Genomic DNA, 15379 nt, shown 5'->3' with positions numbered 1-15379 from the left:
CGGGCCCAGGGCGGCGGGCGCGGCTGAAGGCGGCGAGCGCCGGGGCCGGCCGGCCGATCTCCCTCCCTTGTCCCCCCTCCCCGGCGCCCGGCGGGGGGGTGGTTGCCGGCGGGGGCCGCCCGGTTCCCGTGGCAACGCGGGGCGCGGCGGCGGCGGCGCAGGCGGCCGGGCGGCGGCCATGGGCAGCTGGGCCGCGGCGACATGGCGGCTTGGTGGCTGCAGCGGGCGCGGCGGCCTCCGCGGCGCACCGCGGCGGCGGGGCAGCTCCCGCCCCGGCGGTGGGGACCGGGCGGCGACCCTGAGCGACCTGCTGCAGAGCTCGGTGGGGGCCGAGGAGCCGGGCGCGGCGGCGGCGGCGGCGGCGAGGCGGGAGCGGCGGTGCCCCCGGGAGGGCACGGTGCTGCTCTTCCCCGGGCAGGGCAGCCAGTTCGTGGGGATGGGCCGCGGGCTGCTGCAGTACCCCGGCGTGCGGGACATGTACCGCCTGGCCGAGAAGGTGCTGGGCTACGACCTGCTCTCCCTCTGCCTGGAGGGGCCGCGGGACGAGCTGGACCGCACCCGGCACTGCCAGCCCGCCGTGTTCGTCGCCTCCCTGGCCGCCGTGGAGAAGCTCAACCACCGGCAGCCTGAAGTGAGGGGCGCGCCGCGCCGTGGAGCGGGGGGCGGTGGAGGAGGCCGGGCCCCGCCTGGGGCCTGCGGCCTCGGGCCTCGGCCCCGGCCCCGCCAGGCGGCTGCGAGGCAGCTCCCGCATGGCCTCGGCGGCCGGCGGGGGCCCGGAGGGGACGGGGCGGGACGGGCGTCCCCCGCGGCGTGTGGGGCGTCCCCGGCGGGAGCCGGCTGATGTTTGGCCTCGGGTCTGTCTCCGTGCAGGTGGTGGAGAGCTGCGTGGCGGCGGCGGGGTACAGCGTGGGGGAGTTCGCGGCGCTGGTCTTCGCTGGAGCCCTGGGCTTTGCCGAAGGTGCCCGGGAAACGTGCTGACCCCCCTAGTAGGATCGCCCACCCCCGCCCCATGCTTTTTGCAAAGCATCGCCTGTTACCACTGTTTTCTTCCCGCTCTTTTTTATCAGAGGATAAGTTTTACTTTCTACTTCCACTGTTCACTTTAATATGTGTAATACAGCATTAAAAGCATTGACGTTTCATGAGAGTAAACAGCCACCTTTTCTTGCGCGCAGATGCAAGGCGTCTTTAACGGTGTTTTTTAACGGCCTTTAATGGTGTTTTCTGGGGCATATATTTACCGAGGATCTCTGTTTTTCTCCGTAGCGCTGTACGCGGTGAAAGTGCGTGCCGAAGCCATGCAAAAGGCGTCGGAAGCCGTCCCCAGTGGAATGCTATCAGTTATCGGTCGGCGAGAGGCAAATTACAAATTTGCCTGCTTGGAAGCCCGTAAACACTGTGAATCGCTGGGTATAGAAAACCCCGTATGTGAAATTTCAAACTATTTGTTTCCAGAGAGCAGAGTCATTGCAGGACACTTACAGGTATTGCTTTGGAATAACTGTCCCTTTAGTTGAATTTAACATTTCATTTTTTAAAACTTTTACTTTGCACTTCTCTGTAGAAGTTATGTACAGCCTTAGTTTGTCCATACAAAAGTATTTGGTCTGTGGGGTTTTTATCCAGCGTGCGTTCAGTTGTTGGGTAGGGAAAGGAGACGCTATCACAGTAAGTCTGATGAGGTGGTTCTTGTGGGGTGACTGAGTAAACCTTTATCGTGCAAGACTCTCACTTCTCTCTCTCTTTTATAGGCTTTGGAGTTTTTGCAGGAGAATGCCCGAAAATATTATTTTACACGTACAAAAATGCTTCCAGTCAGTGGGGCTTTTCATACCAGACTTATGGAGCCAGCGGTAGAGCCATTGGCTGAAGTCCTAAAATCGATTGAGATTCAGAAACCACTGGTCTGTGTCTATTCCAATGTTGATGGCAAAAAGTACATGCACTCAAAGCACATTCAGAAGCTGTTAGTGAAGCAGGTGGTTTCACCTGTTATGTGGGAACAGACCATGCATTCTGTATACGAAAGAAAGAAAGGAACAGAATTTCCTTACACGTACGAAGTGGGGCCTGGGAAGCAACTAGGAGCCGTTCTCAAAAAATGTAATTTAAAGGCCTGGAAACAATATAACTATGTAGATGCTCTGGAAGATGAGGAAGCAGCAGAGACCTAAGTAGCCTTTTGAGAAAAATCCACGCAACTTGTTTTTTCTGCCTAATTTAAAAACAACTTTGTGCTCCCCAAAGAGGAAGTCTTAAACATTCATGGCTTCTCGTGATGAAAAGAGCACTGTGCGCGTAATCGCAATGAACGTTTTCCTTCCCCGTGTGCCTCAGGTGTGGAAGGGGAGAGTAAAGTCTGGCTCTTCCATCTGTGTCGTGCCTGCAAAACTGCCAATAAACATGCCAAATAGCCTTCTGTTTGGCCTCAATCCTACAAGCAACTTCCCCTCTTTTTTTTTTCCCATTTTATAAAATTTTTTTGGGGGTGTGGATTCAAGTTAAAGTCGGTAGCTTTGGCTGTGTGGTGCAGGGATCTTCTGCATTCATACGGAGGTAGAACTGGGCTGTTGGCTCCAGGTTGTGGAGGGCTCTGCGCTGGGCTTGAGGGTGCGTTTAGAGGAGCCATCCGGTTGGTATGGCTTTTGGTATGTTGATGTTCCTGTTTTCTAACTTGACTGACTTGTGGGACGTTCATCTGTGTAAAATTCTTTTATTTTGTGTCCATATTGCCAGGTAGCAGCCAGGAAGGGCAGAAGATGTTATTAGGAACATTATTTTCTTAAGGTCAAACTATAAATAAACTATAAAGCTTTTCCTGTTTTTTTTTAATGCTGTGGGGTGCATCATTACTGGCCTACAGTCTGCATGTGGATGGATGTAATTTTCCCTCCAGTTGTCCAGTGCTGCACTGGTTGTGCTAAGTTACACAAGAAATGTGTCACTGAAAGAAAAAGTTTAACAAAATTCCCCACCTCCCCAGAGGTGCAGGGCTTTTGTCGTCCCTGACCGAGCCTGTGAGGCTGCATAGGCTAAACTGGCCCTTTGGATGACTTTTCTTGACGGAGCAGAAAACAGCAGTGCTGGAAACTTTGCGGAAAGATCTTTTTGGGGGGCACCTTTGTACAGGGTGAGCCCCGTGGTAATGGAGTGCTGGGGAGGAGGATTTGAATGCTGGTATTTCAGTTCTCTCCATATTCTTGACTGTGTTTTGCCAGCTTGTACATTTTCTGGCAGCAGGAGAGGAGCAGGTTGTCCGGAGCCCTCCTGCGAAGAGCTTCCCAGTTCCCTTGTCGGCACCGACTGTCGTCGGATGGGTGAGGGCTGGTGGCAGGTCGCTGGGCTGGCTGGCTGCGGGGAGAGCACCCGCTGCCTCCAGCACCCTCCCTCAGTGCCTGCAATGCTCAAGGTGGCACTCGAAACGGCTTTAGCACCAAATCCATGGGTTTGGATTCTGTAGCCAGCCTTTGGCTTATTAAAATAGGTCTGGTCATGTTACAACATCGTGCTGCCTGTGCAAGATACCTGCAGGGTGCACAGAAAATGTATGCTTGCTTTGTTTGGCCTTTGTCTGTAAGGGGTACCGAAAGCTTTAGGAAATATGAGAGAACAGTATTTGCTAGAGGATCATGTACAAACAGGCAGGGAAAGGTTACACGGTGCATATTATAGTGTGACCAGAAGCTTCAACTGAAGTTTAGCTTTTTTTCTTTTTTATTTTTGGTATGTTAATGGTATATTTAACGGATATATAGGGAAAATGTAGGCTATATCGCTTAAATCAAATGACCCTGCACGTCTTCAATAATGTATTATGAAATGCAGAATAACTTCCAATTACAGTATTAATCATTTTGTAATTTTACATTTCTGAAAGGGAAAGTGAATTAAAAATACTGGCTTAATTATGATTGCTTAGGGGAGTGTATTATTAAACAGTTCTTTTGTGAACTGAAGTTAGCAGCCAAGCCTACCTTTGCAGTACAAATTCCACTTTTGGCATGTGTAAACATTAACGATTAGTAAAATAGAGAAGAATTTGTCAGGTTAATCATTGGACTATTAAAGGCTGCCAGTTATAAGGGTTGGGATTGCTGTAAAGAAAATTATTTCAGTGAAGGCTCCTGTGTTACAGCTGAGGTGTTAATTATTTAATAAAGTGTGCCAAAGTCATCACTAGATGGTTAGAATATCTCAACTAAATCCCATTCTTATTATTAAACAATGAACTATGTGCTGCGTTAGAAGTTTCTGACTACATCTTGTAAGACCAAAGGCAACGTTAGTGACTTTGAAACCAGCTTTTATGATAGCTGAAACTGAGCATGGCGTGTTAGTGGCACTAATTTTGGTTTTACTATAGTGCTTTATAGTTTCTGGACTTTTTTAATTATTTAACTTTTTTGGTGGAAATTTTGGAGATCTCTTTTCTATTTGTATTGTTCTTACCACCTTTTTTTTTTTTCCTCATTTCACTTTGTTGCACACTTTGCCTGGAATAAAAGCTCTTTGGGAGAAACATGCTAAAAATCTCTGCAAACGCAGGATATTAGATAACCTTTGCATCTTCATCAGATGCAGCATACTGAAGGGATGTCTGTATCCTAAGAGCATCACACTCTTGCGGGCCCTGTTTAATTAGTGGCAAGAAGGAGCCATAGCCACTGCACAGGTGTTTGTTTTTCTTCTGCACAGCGTTTGAGCCTAAGCTGAGGTAGCAAGCCGTGTGTTGCTGAGGCTGGTCCTCAGTGAGCTTCGTGTCTTCAAAACCAGAAGCCAAGCAGTATTGTACTCTCATGTTGATGTTGCAGCTTATATCGGCTAAAAAAGCGTGATGGAGGTCTTCATAACCTCTGTATCAAGAGCATTCAGAGCTTGCTTTCGTGTAGTGCCTGGCAGCACAATGTCATGTTGGTGTACGGCTGTAAATGAGCGGAAGGGTGTCTTGTGTTGTAAAACTCATCAGTGGCTAGGTGGAGAGCAGCCTGCGGAGTAATTAAGAATCCTGGATCTTAGTACTGTTATCTGCATTTCTTTTATGTGCTTACTCATCTATCCCTTCTGCTTCTGGAAACTGAACATTTAAGACATGTAAAGTCGGCGCAGTTCCTTCACCTAGGAACAAGCAGAAACAGGATGTAGGAGGAAAAAAATAAATCAAGTGCTGTAAACTCTGTCACATGAGGAAGTGTGCAGTTAAAAAAAAAAAAAAGAAATTTGGGTCTCCTGAGTCACAGCGCAGAGCCTTCACCAAGGGCCTCTTTGCTCAGCTCCGCAGGAGAGAGGGGAGCCTGGTAATTACTGCTCACTGTGGTACTCCAGTTTGCGCTAATTCTTGTTGCAGATTCTGTTCACTTTGTGTTTCACTTGCTTCATTGGTGTGATTGCGTTTTATATTCCTTGAGAGTCTGTTTTGCTCCGTACATGCTGGATGCTGAATTTCCCCTCTCTTGTGATTCCAAACATGACGTTATTGATTGCAAGAGTGTGAAAAAGCAGAGTCATCCCACGCAGCTCTCAGACGGAATAGGCAGTGCAGCAGTCTCCCGTTTATCATTGCTCCCCTGTGCATAATGATTATTTATCTAGAAATAACTGAAATTATTTTGTGGTGTTAAAGGGATTCAGCCAGGAAGAATAAAATTTTTTGCAGTTGGTACTTTTATTACATTGCGTGCACAGATTTATTATTAGACTCTTGATGGGAATTTTTACCCTTCACTAAGTACTAACTTTAGCATATTTTCTATCGCACTGCTGTTATGGAGTTAAACAGAGCAGTCGATTCACTGATGAAGCTTTGGTCAGTTTTTTGGTTATATGGGCAATTCAGCTGGCCAGCTTCTGGCCTGAGTGAGACTACTTGTGCTTTTCTAGGAAAAACTTGCATACCTGCTGCTGAAGGGCAAATCGGCTCAAGGGCATCTTGAAAAAAGGTGACACTAGCATATGTGCTGCTGCTGCTTCTTGAACTTTTGGGGTTTGCTGGAGCCATCACCCTCTACATACCTTCTTTGTGTACCTTCTTTTTGCTCTGCATTTCAAGTCAGTCAAAGATATGTCAAAGTCCTTAAACATTAAATGGTTGAATGAAATATTCTAGTTGAACCTCTTTTTTTCCTTTTTTTTTTTTTGCCCCAGAAGAATTTTTTGAGATGGGCAGTTAGGATCATAATGGGATTTGGGCACCATTCAAGAAAGAGAGGAAACACATTCCTCAACCCGCTTAAACTTGACTGGGTTTGGCATTTGTCTCCAATGAAGAAAAGAGTGATTCAAATTCCTTGTCTGATTTAAAGCAGGGACTCGAACTTGAAACTCCAACCTCTCAGATGAGTGCTTCAATCACTAGGCCATTAAATATTGTATTTTCCTATTTCAAAAGTGCGCTAACCATAGTAGTTGCTTGACTAGGCAGGAAGCAGGTATCCCCTCTGCTGAGGGGAATACCCAAACCACAGAGATGCACTTTCGTTTTCTCTCACTGAGAGAGAGTCTATAACTGTATACAGTGAAAAGCAGCTTCAACAGCAAAGGGTAGGGAAGATGCACCCAGATACAGAGAATAACTTGGTATGGTTGGGGCGTGTTGTTGAGAGAAAAGAAACCCCACTGTGTCCTAAGAGCTGCCTGTGGGGTATGCGAGGGTGACACTTACACCATCTCCATCCTGTAAGCTGTGCTCAAGCTTCCCTTAGTCATCTGTTTTCCTCTTAAGCACATGCCTTCCAAAAAGACATGTGTCATCAAAAAAAACCCTTTTCCAAATTCCATTGAATTCTTGTTTTCTTCTGGGCAACTCGAAGTTTTACTTCGAAAAGAGGCAGAAGAATATAAAATCTATTAGTAGATTTCTGAAAAATTTGGGAAAAGTAATAGCTTGGCTTGAGTGGCCCTCCATTTGCTTGCTACCAACTTGCTTGCTAGCTCATCCGAACAACTCTTTTTCCAATAAACTATCATTTCATATGCTAATTTTACTACATAAGAATCAAATAAAGCCTGTCCTGTAGTCTTAGATAACAAAATGTACAAGACAAGATATTGTTCCCAATGCGTGATAGCACAATCTTGGAAAATAAAGTAGGTAACACTGTGAAACATTTGAAGCAACAATTTAATTTTAAAAAAGTATCATGGTTTTAATCTTTTCTATTGCTTTTACAGTGTTAAAATTTAAAGGATGTCCAGCATGCCTTCAGTCTTCCCCACATCCAGAATCTCTTTAATAAACTCGTTTATATGAAGTAGACACTTTATATTGCATTAAAACAAACACAAAAAAGACAGACTTCCTAATCGCCTGGAGTCACATTTCAAAACTAACAAGTCAGGCAGTTATCCAGCAACAACCTCCTTATTTTAAACATTTTTCTTTTTTAAAAAAGGTACGAAACAGCAGTGACCCAGCACTAGCCTAGGTTTTAAATATAAAAGAGATTTTTATCAGTGTAAATTTGAAAAACAAACCAACTGCCACCACCTGGGTGTTAATGATATTGGTCAGAGTCCAGCAATGACCTCTATTGTAATTCGCTGTGTTAATTCTGCAGTCCATAATTCATGGCCCACCAAAAGGCAGCAACAAGCAAGGCTGCAGGCACCAGCTTCTGGCAGACACACCTGAAAGGAAGCTTGCAAATCTGCGGGAAGAAAAGGGAAGGTAATTAGAAATAACAAGCAGCAAAAAGATGGTGCAGAAAAGCTAACAAGAATGCCTGTGTGTGAGGTTAGTGTGAAATCGAGAATGCGGTCCAGTTCTGCTGCAGAAACGCACATTGGGGTCTCGTTTTGCTGGTGGCTACTGTGAGTGCTGCAGTGGCAGGGTCATATCCAGCCTCTACATAATCCTCCTCTCTTCTCCAGGTTAAACACAGGGTAAAACACTGCTGGTAGGAGGCCTGCTTATCTGCCCTAGAGTAGACCCTTACAGCTTCTTACGGTGGGAGACACCTTCCCTCTGCATGGAGCCCCCGTGAGTTGTGTGGGACTTGGGCAGCTGTTTGCAGACATTTGGCATACTCTATCTATAAATGAGAAATTTCAGCCTAAAAAGAAAAAATGGGGCAATGGGGGGACACAAACAAACTAAGGAATAAACCCGAACCTAGAGCCGCTTTATATACTTTACTCATTGACACTTACACGGGAGTTAGGTGTTGCTGTTACCTACTTGTCAACAAAAAGGTGGGAGAAAAGGGAGAGAGCATACCCAGCTTCCATAACCAATGATCCTCTTTGTCCAGTTATTGTTCAAAATATTTCCAAAGCTTCTTACAACACTTTTAATAATATTCCATGTCTGGAAAACACTGATAGCAACCCTGATGATTTAAACAAACAAAAAAAACAAAAACAAAAAAAGAAAAAAAAAGCATGGGCATAGAAAATTTATTCTAAAAATTGGCAAATAAAATACCAAGGTTTAGAAAATTACAAAAAGAAACCCAAAACTCCAGTATGTTCCTTCCTGAAAGTCTAATGTGTACGTGTATATTTCTCTAAATATTTAGGAAGAAGACCTGGCAACTTAGTAGGGCTTTGACAACTAAAGATAATTTGGTTTCAGAATTAATTGATCACTAACATCACACAAGGAAACGTGCAGCAGAGCTCCTGAACCTGAACCGCAACCTTGTGCTTTTCCTCTTGTTTCAAACTTAGAAAAGCACAACCCTGTTGATCTTTTAGATCAACATTAGAGAGCTGTTGATCTCTAATGAATCAGAGTTTGGGGCAGCAATAGAGGACTGACATAGCAATTCCGCAGGGTCTCTCTGCAGCATGAATCCAGCATTACTGAGGTAGAAGTTATATGACTATATGCTACGTCCAGGAACACAGCTGTAATTGAATTGCATTCTCTGTAAGTCTGCAATAAGTGACCGTCCTCTTCCTGAAGCAAGGAGAGAAGAGGTAGAACCGCATGTGAGTACTTGGGGGTTCAGACCCAGATTATGTATCTCAGGTTAGGACATTACTGCATGTCAATTAATCTGCAGTTAATAGCCATCCATGATGACCCTGTCAGCTCACAGCAGATAAAAGGCAATTCAAACTAGTCTAGACACGTTTTCTTGTATGTGCATGGGTGGGTTATTTGACATGCAGTAACATGTTAATCCCTGAAGCATCACACTTACTAGGCTGCAGACCTCTCATCACTCAGTTGTGCTTAAACACGCTAACCTCGAAAACTACTGTGGTACTGTGAAATTTTAAATACCAAGAAACTATTTAAGTCTTTTGACTGTAAATGGCTGTAGTCTGTGGAAACAATTTACATTATAAAGCTCTTCCTTGTAAAACAAGCTGCAGTATCTGTTTTGGTTTTTTAGGTTCTGTATGAAGCAGCAGTAGTAGCAATAAAATGTTTTACTTTGTGTACAGAAACGTTACTGTTTATCTAACAAAACATTACCATTTATCTATCTAACATGGTTTTTAAAAGGATCTGAAGACTAACAGTGCCAGTAAGGTAACTTACCGGTGTGCCAGGTGAAGCAGTGTATCTTCAAACTTCCTGTGGTACGTCCTGTTAAATTCATCCCCGATCAGGGCCAGCTGACGGCCAACCTGGGTAGCTGAGCTGTAAGGTGTTCGGGATGTGCACAGGATGTGCACGTTAGAGGACAATACTGCAACAGCAATTCTCTAAAAGGCACCCTGCAGATGTCAGGCACAGTTACTCCCCTAACAGTTGGACTAAGCTGGGCATGTAAAAGCCAAATGTTAAGGGGTTTTTTTCCCTGTTATTTATGGTTTTATTGATTAGGCATCTTATGCCTGTATTTATATGCATACAGAACTGCTTTGATGTTTTAATAAAAAGCTGCATCTTTGGCACTTTTGAAAAACCATGTTGGTTTTTTAGGTGTCTAATTTCTTTATACAAGGCAATGGAATTCTGGTTTGGGTTTGGGTTTTTTTTTTCCCCAAAGTCAAAATACTGAAACAGCCTTCACGTTGGACCTTTCAAAACATTTCATCTTACATAACTGCTGGCTTTGTCATCCAACAGGTTTACTCCAATGATGTCCACAATGCAGTGTGGGTCTCCAGCTAATGGATGGTGCCAGGGTATGAACTGACCAAAACCTAAAGGCTCTTAGGGAGGTCCTGGGGCGTGCAGAACCTTGAACTACAATGTCTGTGGCCCATGCTGGTGGCCCATGGCAAAAACTGGTTATGCTTTCCTGATGAAAATTTCCAATTAGATTTAGCTTCTCTTAGATACTTGTCCCTTTTTTTTTTTTTGGTAGAAAAATAATATGATTATACATTTTTATTTTAACTTGTATTTCTGATGAGATCTGTTTATAAGATCTGCTGAATAGTAAGTGGGCTTAAGAGCTTAATTCTAGAGATCTGCTTAAAAAAACTTGAGCTTGGTTTGGTCAGTCCAACAACAAAAAAGAAAAAAACACAGAAAGGAATTTTCACAGATGGGGGAAAGGCAGCCCCTGACTCTTGAACTGGAAAAAATGTATGTATGGGATTAAGAAAAACCCAAAGCATCACTGTCAGTTTGTTGTGAGAGGCGCCTAGAGAATTATGTAAAAATGGCTTCCTCAGCTGCTTGCTATAACAGGTGGGTTTCTAATGAAGAGCCACATCTGTGCCCCTGTGCAGGATAAAAACTTACAGACATTTAACGCAGCATAATCTTGCATGGTCAGTGTTAAGCACTACAGGTTATCTACACTTGCATCTATTCCATTTCCAATAGCATCCACTATGATTATTTGGCTTAGCAAAGTCTTCTGGAAAGTGGGGGGGGTTTGTATTTGAGGGGGGAGAACGGGGAGGACAGAAGGGGTATTAATGCGATGTGATACCTGATATTAAATTCCATTTGCTCTGTGGTGTCTGGGATTGTTTGGAGGTTACTGTAGGTTTCCTCTTCTGGTGCTCCATTGGGGTAGCTGGAGAGGACAAAGTGCCTGGGGATTCTCCTCGTTTGAGACATTCTGCAACGAGTCATGAAAGACAACCCCATAGCTTCTTGTAACACAAGGTCTTTTCAGTTTAGATGGAAATTGTTTAAAGTGCTCTTAGTTACCCTTCTTACTTCTCCAGTCAGAATGCGAGCGTTGCTAAGATAACTATTTTGAGAACAGTCAAAGGAAAGTTTCAGTGACCCAACAGATGTACAGCAATTCAAACATGCAGCATTTAGATGGCTGCTGCTTCATATTGGCTCAAAACAGCCTAGAAATTGGAAAATCTAGATAAATATAGCTAGTGTAGATAAGTATAGCTTCTCAGTAGTTTCACTTAGTACAAGATGCTTTCCTGCGCTGTTTGCAACGACCTCCCTGGCATTAAATCACTCCAACCAATGGAGATCCCTGGGCAGCAAAGTACCTAAACCAGACAGCTTGAACAGGTTTTCCTAAGTCTTTACTTTAGGTCTGAGTTTATGGATCTTCTTCAGCTGGAGGCCACCACCATGGAAATTACAAGCAGCTCCCCATAGAAATAGAATATAACAAAGTTTTAAACAGAAGAATAGCTTTCCAAATGGAAGAGTGGACAGTAGGAACCACTAGCATCAGTGGAGCTGCCTGCTCGTACAACGGGAAAGTTATTCACAACCAGTAGCCAGGCTCTAGCACGTAAGCACCTCATAGGAGGTGGTCCTCTTCTCAGTGAAGTAAATGGCAAAACTTAACAGGTTTCAGCATAAGTGGCGTGTCTCTAGTATTGCCAGTATTTGGATAACACTGCCCTGAAAGCACTAAAGAGGTTCAGTTCACCAGCAGCAGAGCTTGGAGCAGCGCCGATGTTTTTGTAGTCATTACGATTGTTGTATTTGGCTTATCAAGAGAAATTACATCAGAGCTGTGGACAGGGATTATTTCAAGCTACACACACGCCCTTGGGCAGGTAACATTCCTTCTGCCTCTTGGACATTTGCTGCGGCAGAAGGCTCTGCCTGTTGTCTCAAGGGTGCCTGATGATGAACTTAATGAGAATCTTCTGGAGATGCTCCGTTTTTATGGCATGGTTTTGGCCAGCTCTTTTATGATCTCTTTGCTTCCCAGCTCCATCATGACAGAACTGACCCCCTTTGTTGATGAAGTGATCTTGGACAAAAATGAAGGGGCTTTCCCCCCGGCTGGATTCCGTTCGCCTTTTAAGAATGGTCTCTGCGGGTCAAATGAATAAAACTCACGTAAAATATTCTCAGAGATGGAGCTAAACCAAGCAAACGGTATCTGTCATAATGCTGCTTGGCAGAGATTTTTCTTGCCACATTTCTGCAGTCCTGTAAACTCTTTTTCTTTAGAGTTTTACACTTGGGATGAGGTTGGGGCCTTTGTGCCCTGAGGGAGCCTTGATCTTCTTTCAATATTTAGATGAAATTTACATTTTCCACAAAGCAAAATTATTAATAATTAATGTGTATACATTATTACATAAGCAAAGACACAGAAATGTGATACTAAATAATTGAAAATATACGTGGTTCTACAGAAGTGAAGGCTCCTCTTACCAATGTTTAATGTCGCTGGGGAAAAGGATGCTATGGACTAGTTTCTGCTGGGTAGATATTATCATATGTCGTACAGTTTGTAGTTTAATATTCTGGCTTTTTCCTTCTATTTGTAGCATTTCTGCTTTACTCGTATAGATGTTTATAATCTAGAATTTTAAATATATCCAGATTTCTGAAGAGCTGTGTAGTTTAGCAGTGACAAAGAGGAGCTGGAGTCAGGCCTTCTGAATTTTAGTGCGATCGCTATGAGGGAGTTCTGTGACCTAACTCTGTTCCTAAGGGGAAATACCACAGGCCCTTCTTCCAAGGGGGCACCTATGGATTTCTATGTAAGAGCAGCAGAATCGGAACATATTTTACAGATGAGTTAAAAGGCTTAATTAAATAAGATCATATTTTAAAAAAGAGAGAGATATAGTAGTTTCAGGTGCTATATTTGCTTCAAGAGATGCCCTGTCCTGTTTTAAACACTTCCTTTATGCATTGCTGTATATCTCTCTCTCCAGTCCAAACAAAAATAATGAAAAAAAGGGTAATGTCTGTAGAGGGACTTTGGGCATTCCAGCACCATAACTGATTTCCAGATACCCAGTCACCCCAAGGACTCTGTAGCTCTGAATCAGGTGCCAAGGCTCTATACGTACCTCATACTGAAGCTGTTACACTTTAAATAAATCCATATTCACTGGACCAGGTACTTGAACCTACTCTTCCATTTCCTAGGGCAACATCTAGACCAGTGGGTTACTGGGTGTAGTGGTGGTCAACAGCTGATGACATTCCCACAAGTGTATCCCTGTCCATTTTTTGTGCAAGGTCTGATGCAACATGCACGCTATTGCAATACGGACTGGATGACCCAGGGCAGCTCCTGGTTTGAGAACTCCACCAGAGCTCAGGCAGGAGCTCCAAGGGGTCCTGAAGGTCCATGAATGAGAAATTGGGAATGGCTGAGCAAGGTTTGGAGGATCCTGGGGATGCTGAAGTACTCACTTGGACATCCAAAGTGTCAGTTCTCAGGATGCAGTTAGTCTCAGCGGACTGCATAGAGAAACAGTCAAAGCACGCAGTGTTGGACTTCTTGAGGTTAAACAACCCAACTGTATGCTCACGTGTACAAAGTAAACATCTAGATATGCAGTGATGTATTCCTGTAGCCTGTGGGTACCACAGGGAGATTCAAACAAATGGAAATGTGTTAATCGTGTTTCTTCACAGCTTATAAAGTCATTAAAGGTTTCTAGTAAAACAAGTACTATAGTGGATAAAATGTATTAAAACCCAGCATAAAAAGTCAGCTGTCTATTGTACATGTATTCTAACTATTCTTAGCCTTTACAACCATGCACTGTGAAAAAAAAATCTAAAAAAAGGTGTTTTCTTTTTCTCTTTTGTGTTGGGTTTTGTTGGGTTTTTTTTATTTCTAGACTAGATGCTAGTTTCATATTCACGGGGCCACACAATGGAAATGTCTATATCTGTGAGAGATGAAAACTGTGTTCTGAAAAAGACCTATAATAAGTCAATGCACTACAGAACTCAGACATGTAAACAAACCATACAATACCACGACAAAAGCCCAAAGCACAACATATGCTACCTCACACCTGTTATGATAATACCTTCCTCCCACAGGCTAAAAAAGAAACTGTCGTAGCTGTTGGGTCATGCTCTCCACAACTCAGCTGCAGCCTGGTATGCTGGCTTTGCCCACCAATTTGTCTCAATGTTCAAGTAAAGGCAATCCAACAAAGAGGGGATTTATAATGTATTTTATGGGACGGACAGTGTTGGGGCGCAGGCAGTCTGGTAGGGCTACTGTCTTGAAGATGTACGAGACGGGTCTAATTTAGTTTCAAAGCAAATCTTAGCAATTGCCTTCTTGGCAAGGAAGGAACAAATTGAGGCTACTTACTGATTTATGTCATCTTTTTTTAAAATCTAGGTATGCAGGTACATATAGACATGCACATGAAAGCTGCATTAACACGGACCTGTTCCGTTCCTCAAGTTTGGATCTAGGCAGAGCTGGGCAAGAGGAACGTAAATCCCACTCCACAGGCCCTCCTGGTTCTCCAAAGCAGGATGTGTTAACCTTCTACCACCCATCTCATACTCTCCTTCCCTCTCTCATTTATACAGAAAGAAGAGGCAAACTGATTTTGGTTTACAGAAACCAAGAGGTTGTATGTGTGCATTGGTAATGGCCTGTCATTTAGAGAGTAGTGACCACAACTGAGTCCTCACAATGCCTCTGAGGAAGCAGCAGCAGGTTCCCATGCCAGCAACAGAGATCGTTTCCAAACTAGTGACCAGATCAAAAAGCTCATGCTTCTCTGTAAGGCTTTGACCAAGCAAACTAAAAGCGTCGTTTCAATGGTTAAATGCCTTCAGCAGAACAAATAATGTATTTCAAGTTAAATACATACTTAATGTTTTGCTGAACAGAGGCCTAGATCCAAATTAAAAAAAAACAGCCCTCTAAATGCCTAATTATATGATGGAAATGATGGCTTTTTATGAATACAGTTATGATTGAATAGGTAGAAAGTGTATGTTGCGCTGTCTTTACTTTGCATAGTCAGTTTTTTTCTGTTTGTGTCTTTTTTTACTTAACAAAAGGGAACAGAAAATCTTCTTTAAAAAGGAACATGTTGCTAAACCAAGTATGCCAGCAGGTAAGTTGGGGAAAACAAAAGGTCCTGAAATTTACTTATAGTCAGTTTGATTAGCTTTGCTGTGGTAATTTTTTTAAGAAGATGATAGGCACAATGATACTTCAGTACAATGCACTGAATGCATTAATTATAGCTTATGTATTATCTTTATGTATTTGAAGACTTACCTATAGTATAATTTATGTGCACTTTTATGTCT

The 15379-nt window shown here is 43.6% G+C and overlaps 1 protein-coding gene across 1 annotated transcript; it reads left to right on the top strand.

The window, feature by feature from the left end:
* Positions 1-25: 25 nt before the first annotated feature.
* Positions 26-6195, top strand: MCAT (malonyl-CoA-acyl carrier protein transacylase). Its single transcript, XM_072875836.1, has 4 exons — positions 26-631; positions 871-958; positions 1267-1484; positions 1752-6195. Exons 1-4 carry the CDS (start codon positions 179-181, stop codon positions 2172-2174), a joined length of 1182 nt encoding a protein of 393 aa, XP_072731937.1. The 5' UTR covers positions 26-178; the 3' UTR covers positions 2175-6195.
* The last annotated feature ends 9184 nt before the right edge of the window (positions 6196-15379 follow it).

Source organism: Ciconia boyciana, chromosome 1 (genome assembly GCF_034638445.1).
Source record: "Ciconia boyciana chromosome 1, ASM3463844v1, whole genome shotgun sequence".
Classification (NCBI taxonomy): Eukaryota; Metazoa; Chordata; class Aves; order Ciconiiformes; family Ciconiidae; genus Ciconia; species Ciconia boyciana.
This window is presented reverse-complemented; position numbering and strand designations above follow the sequence as displayed.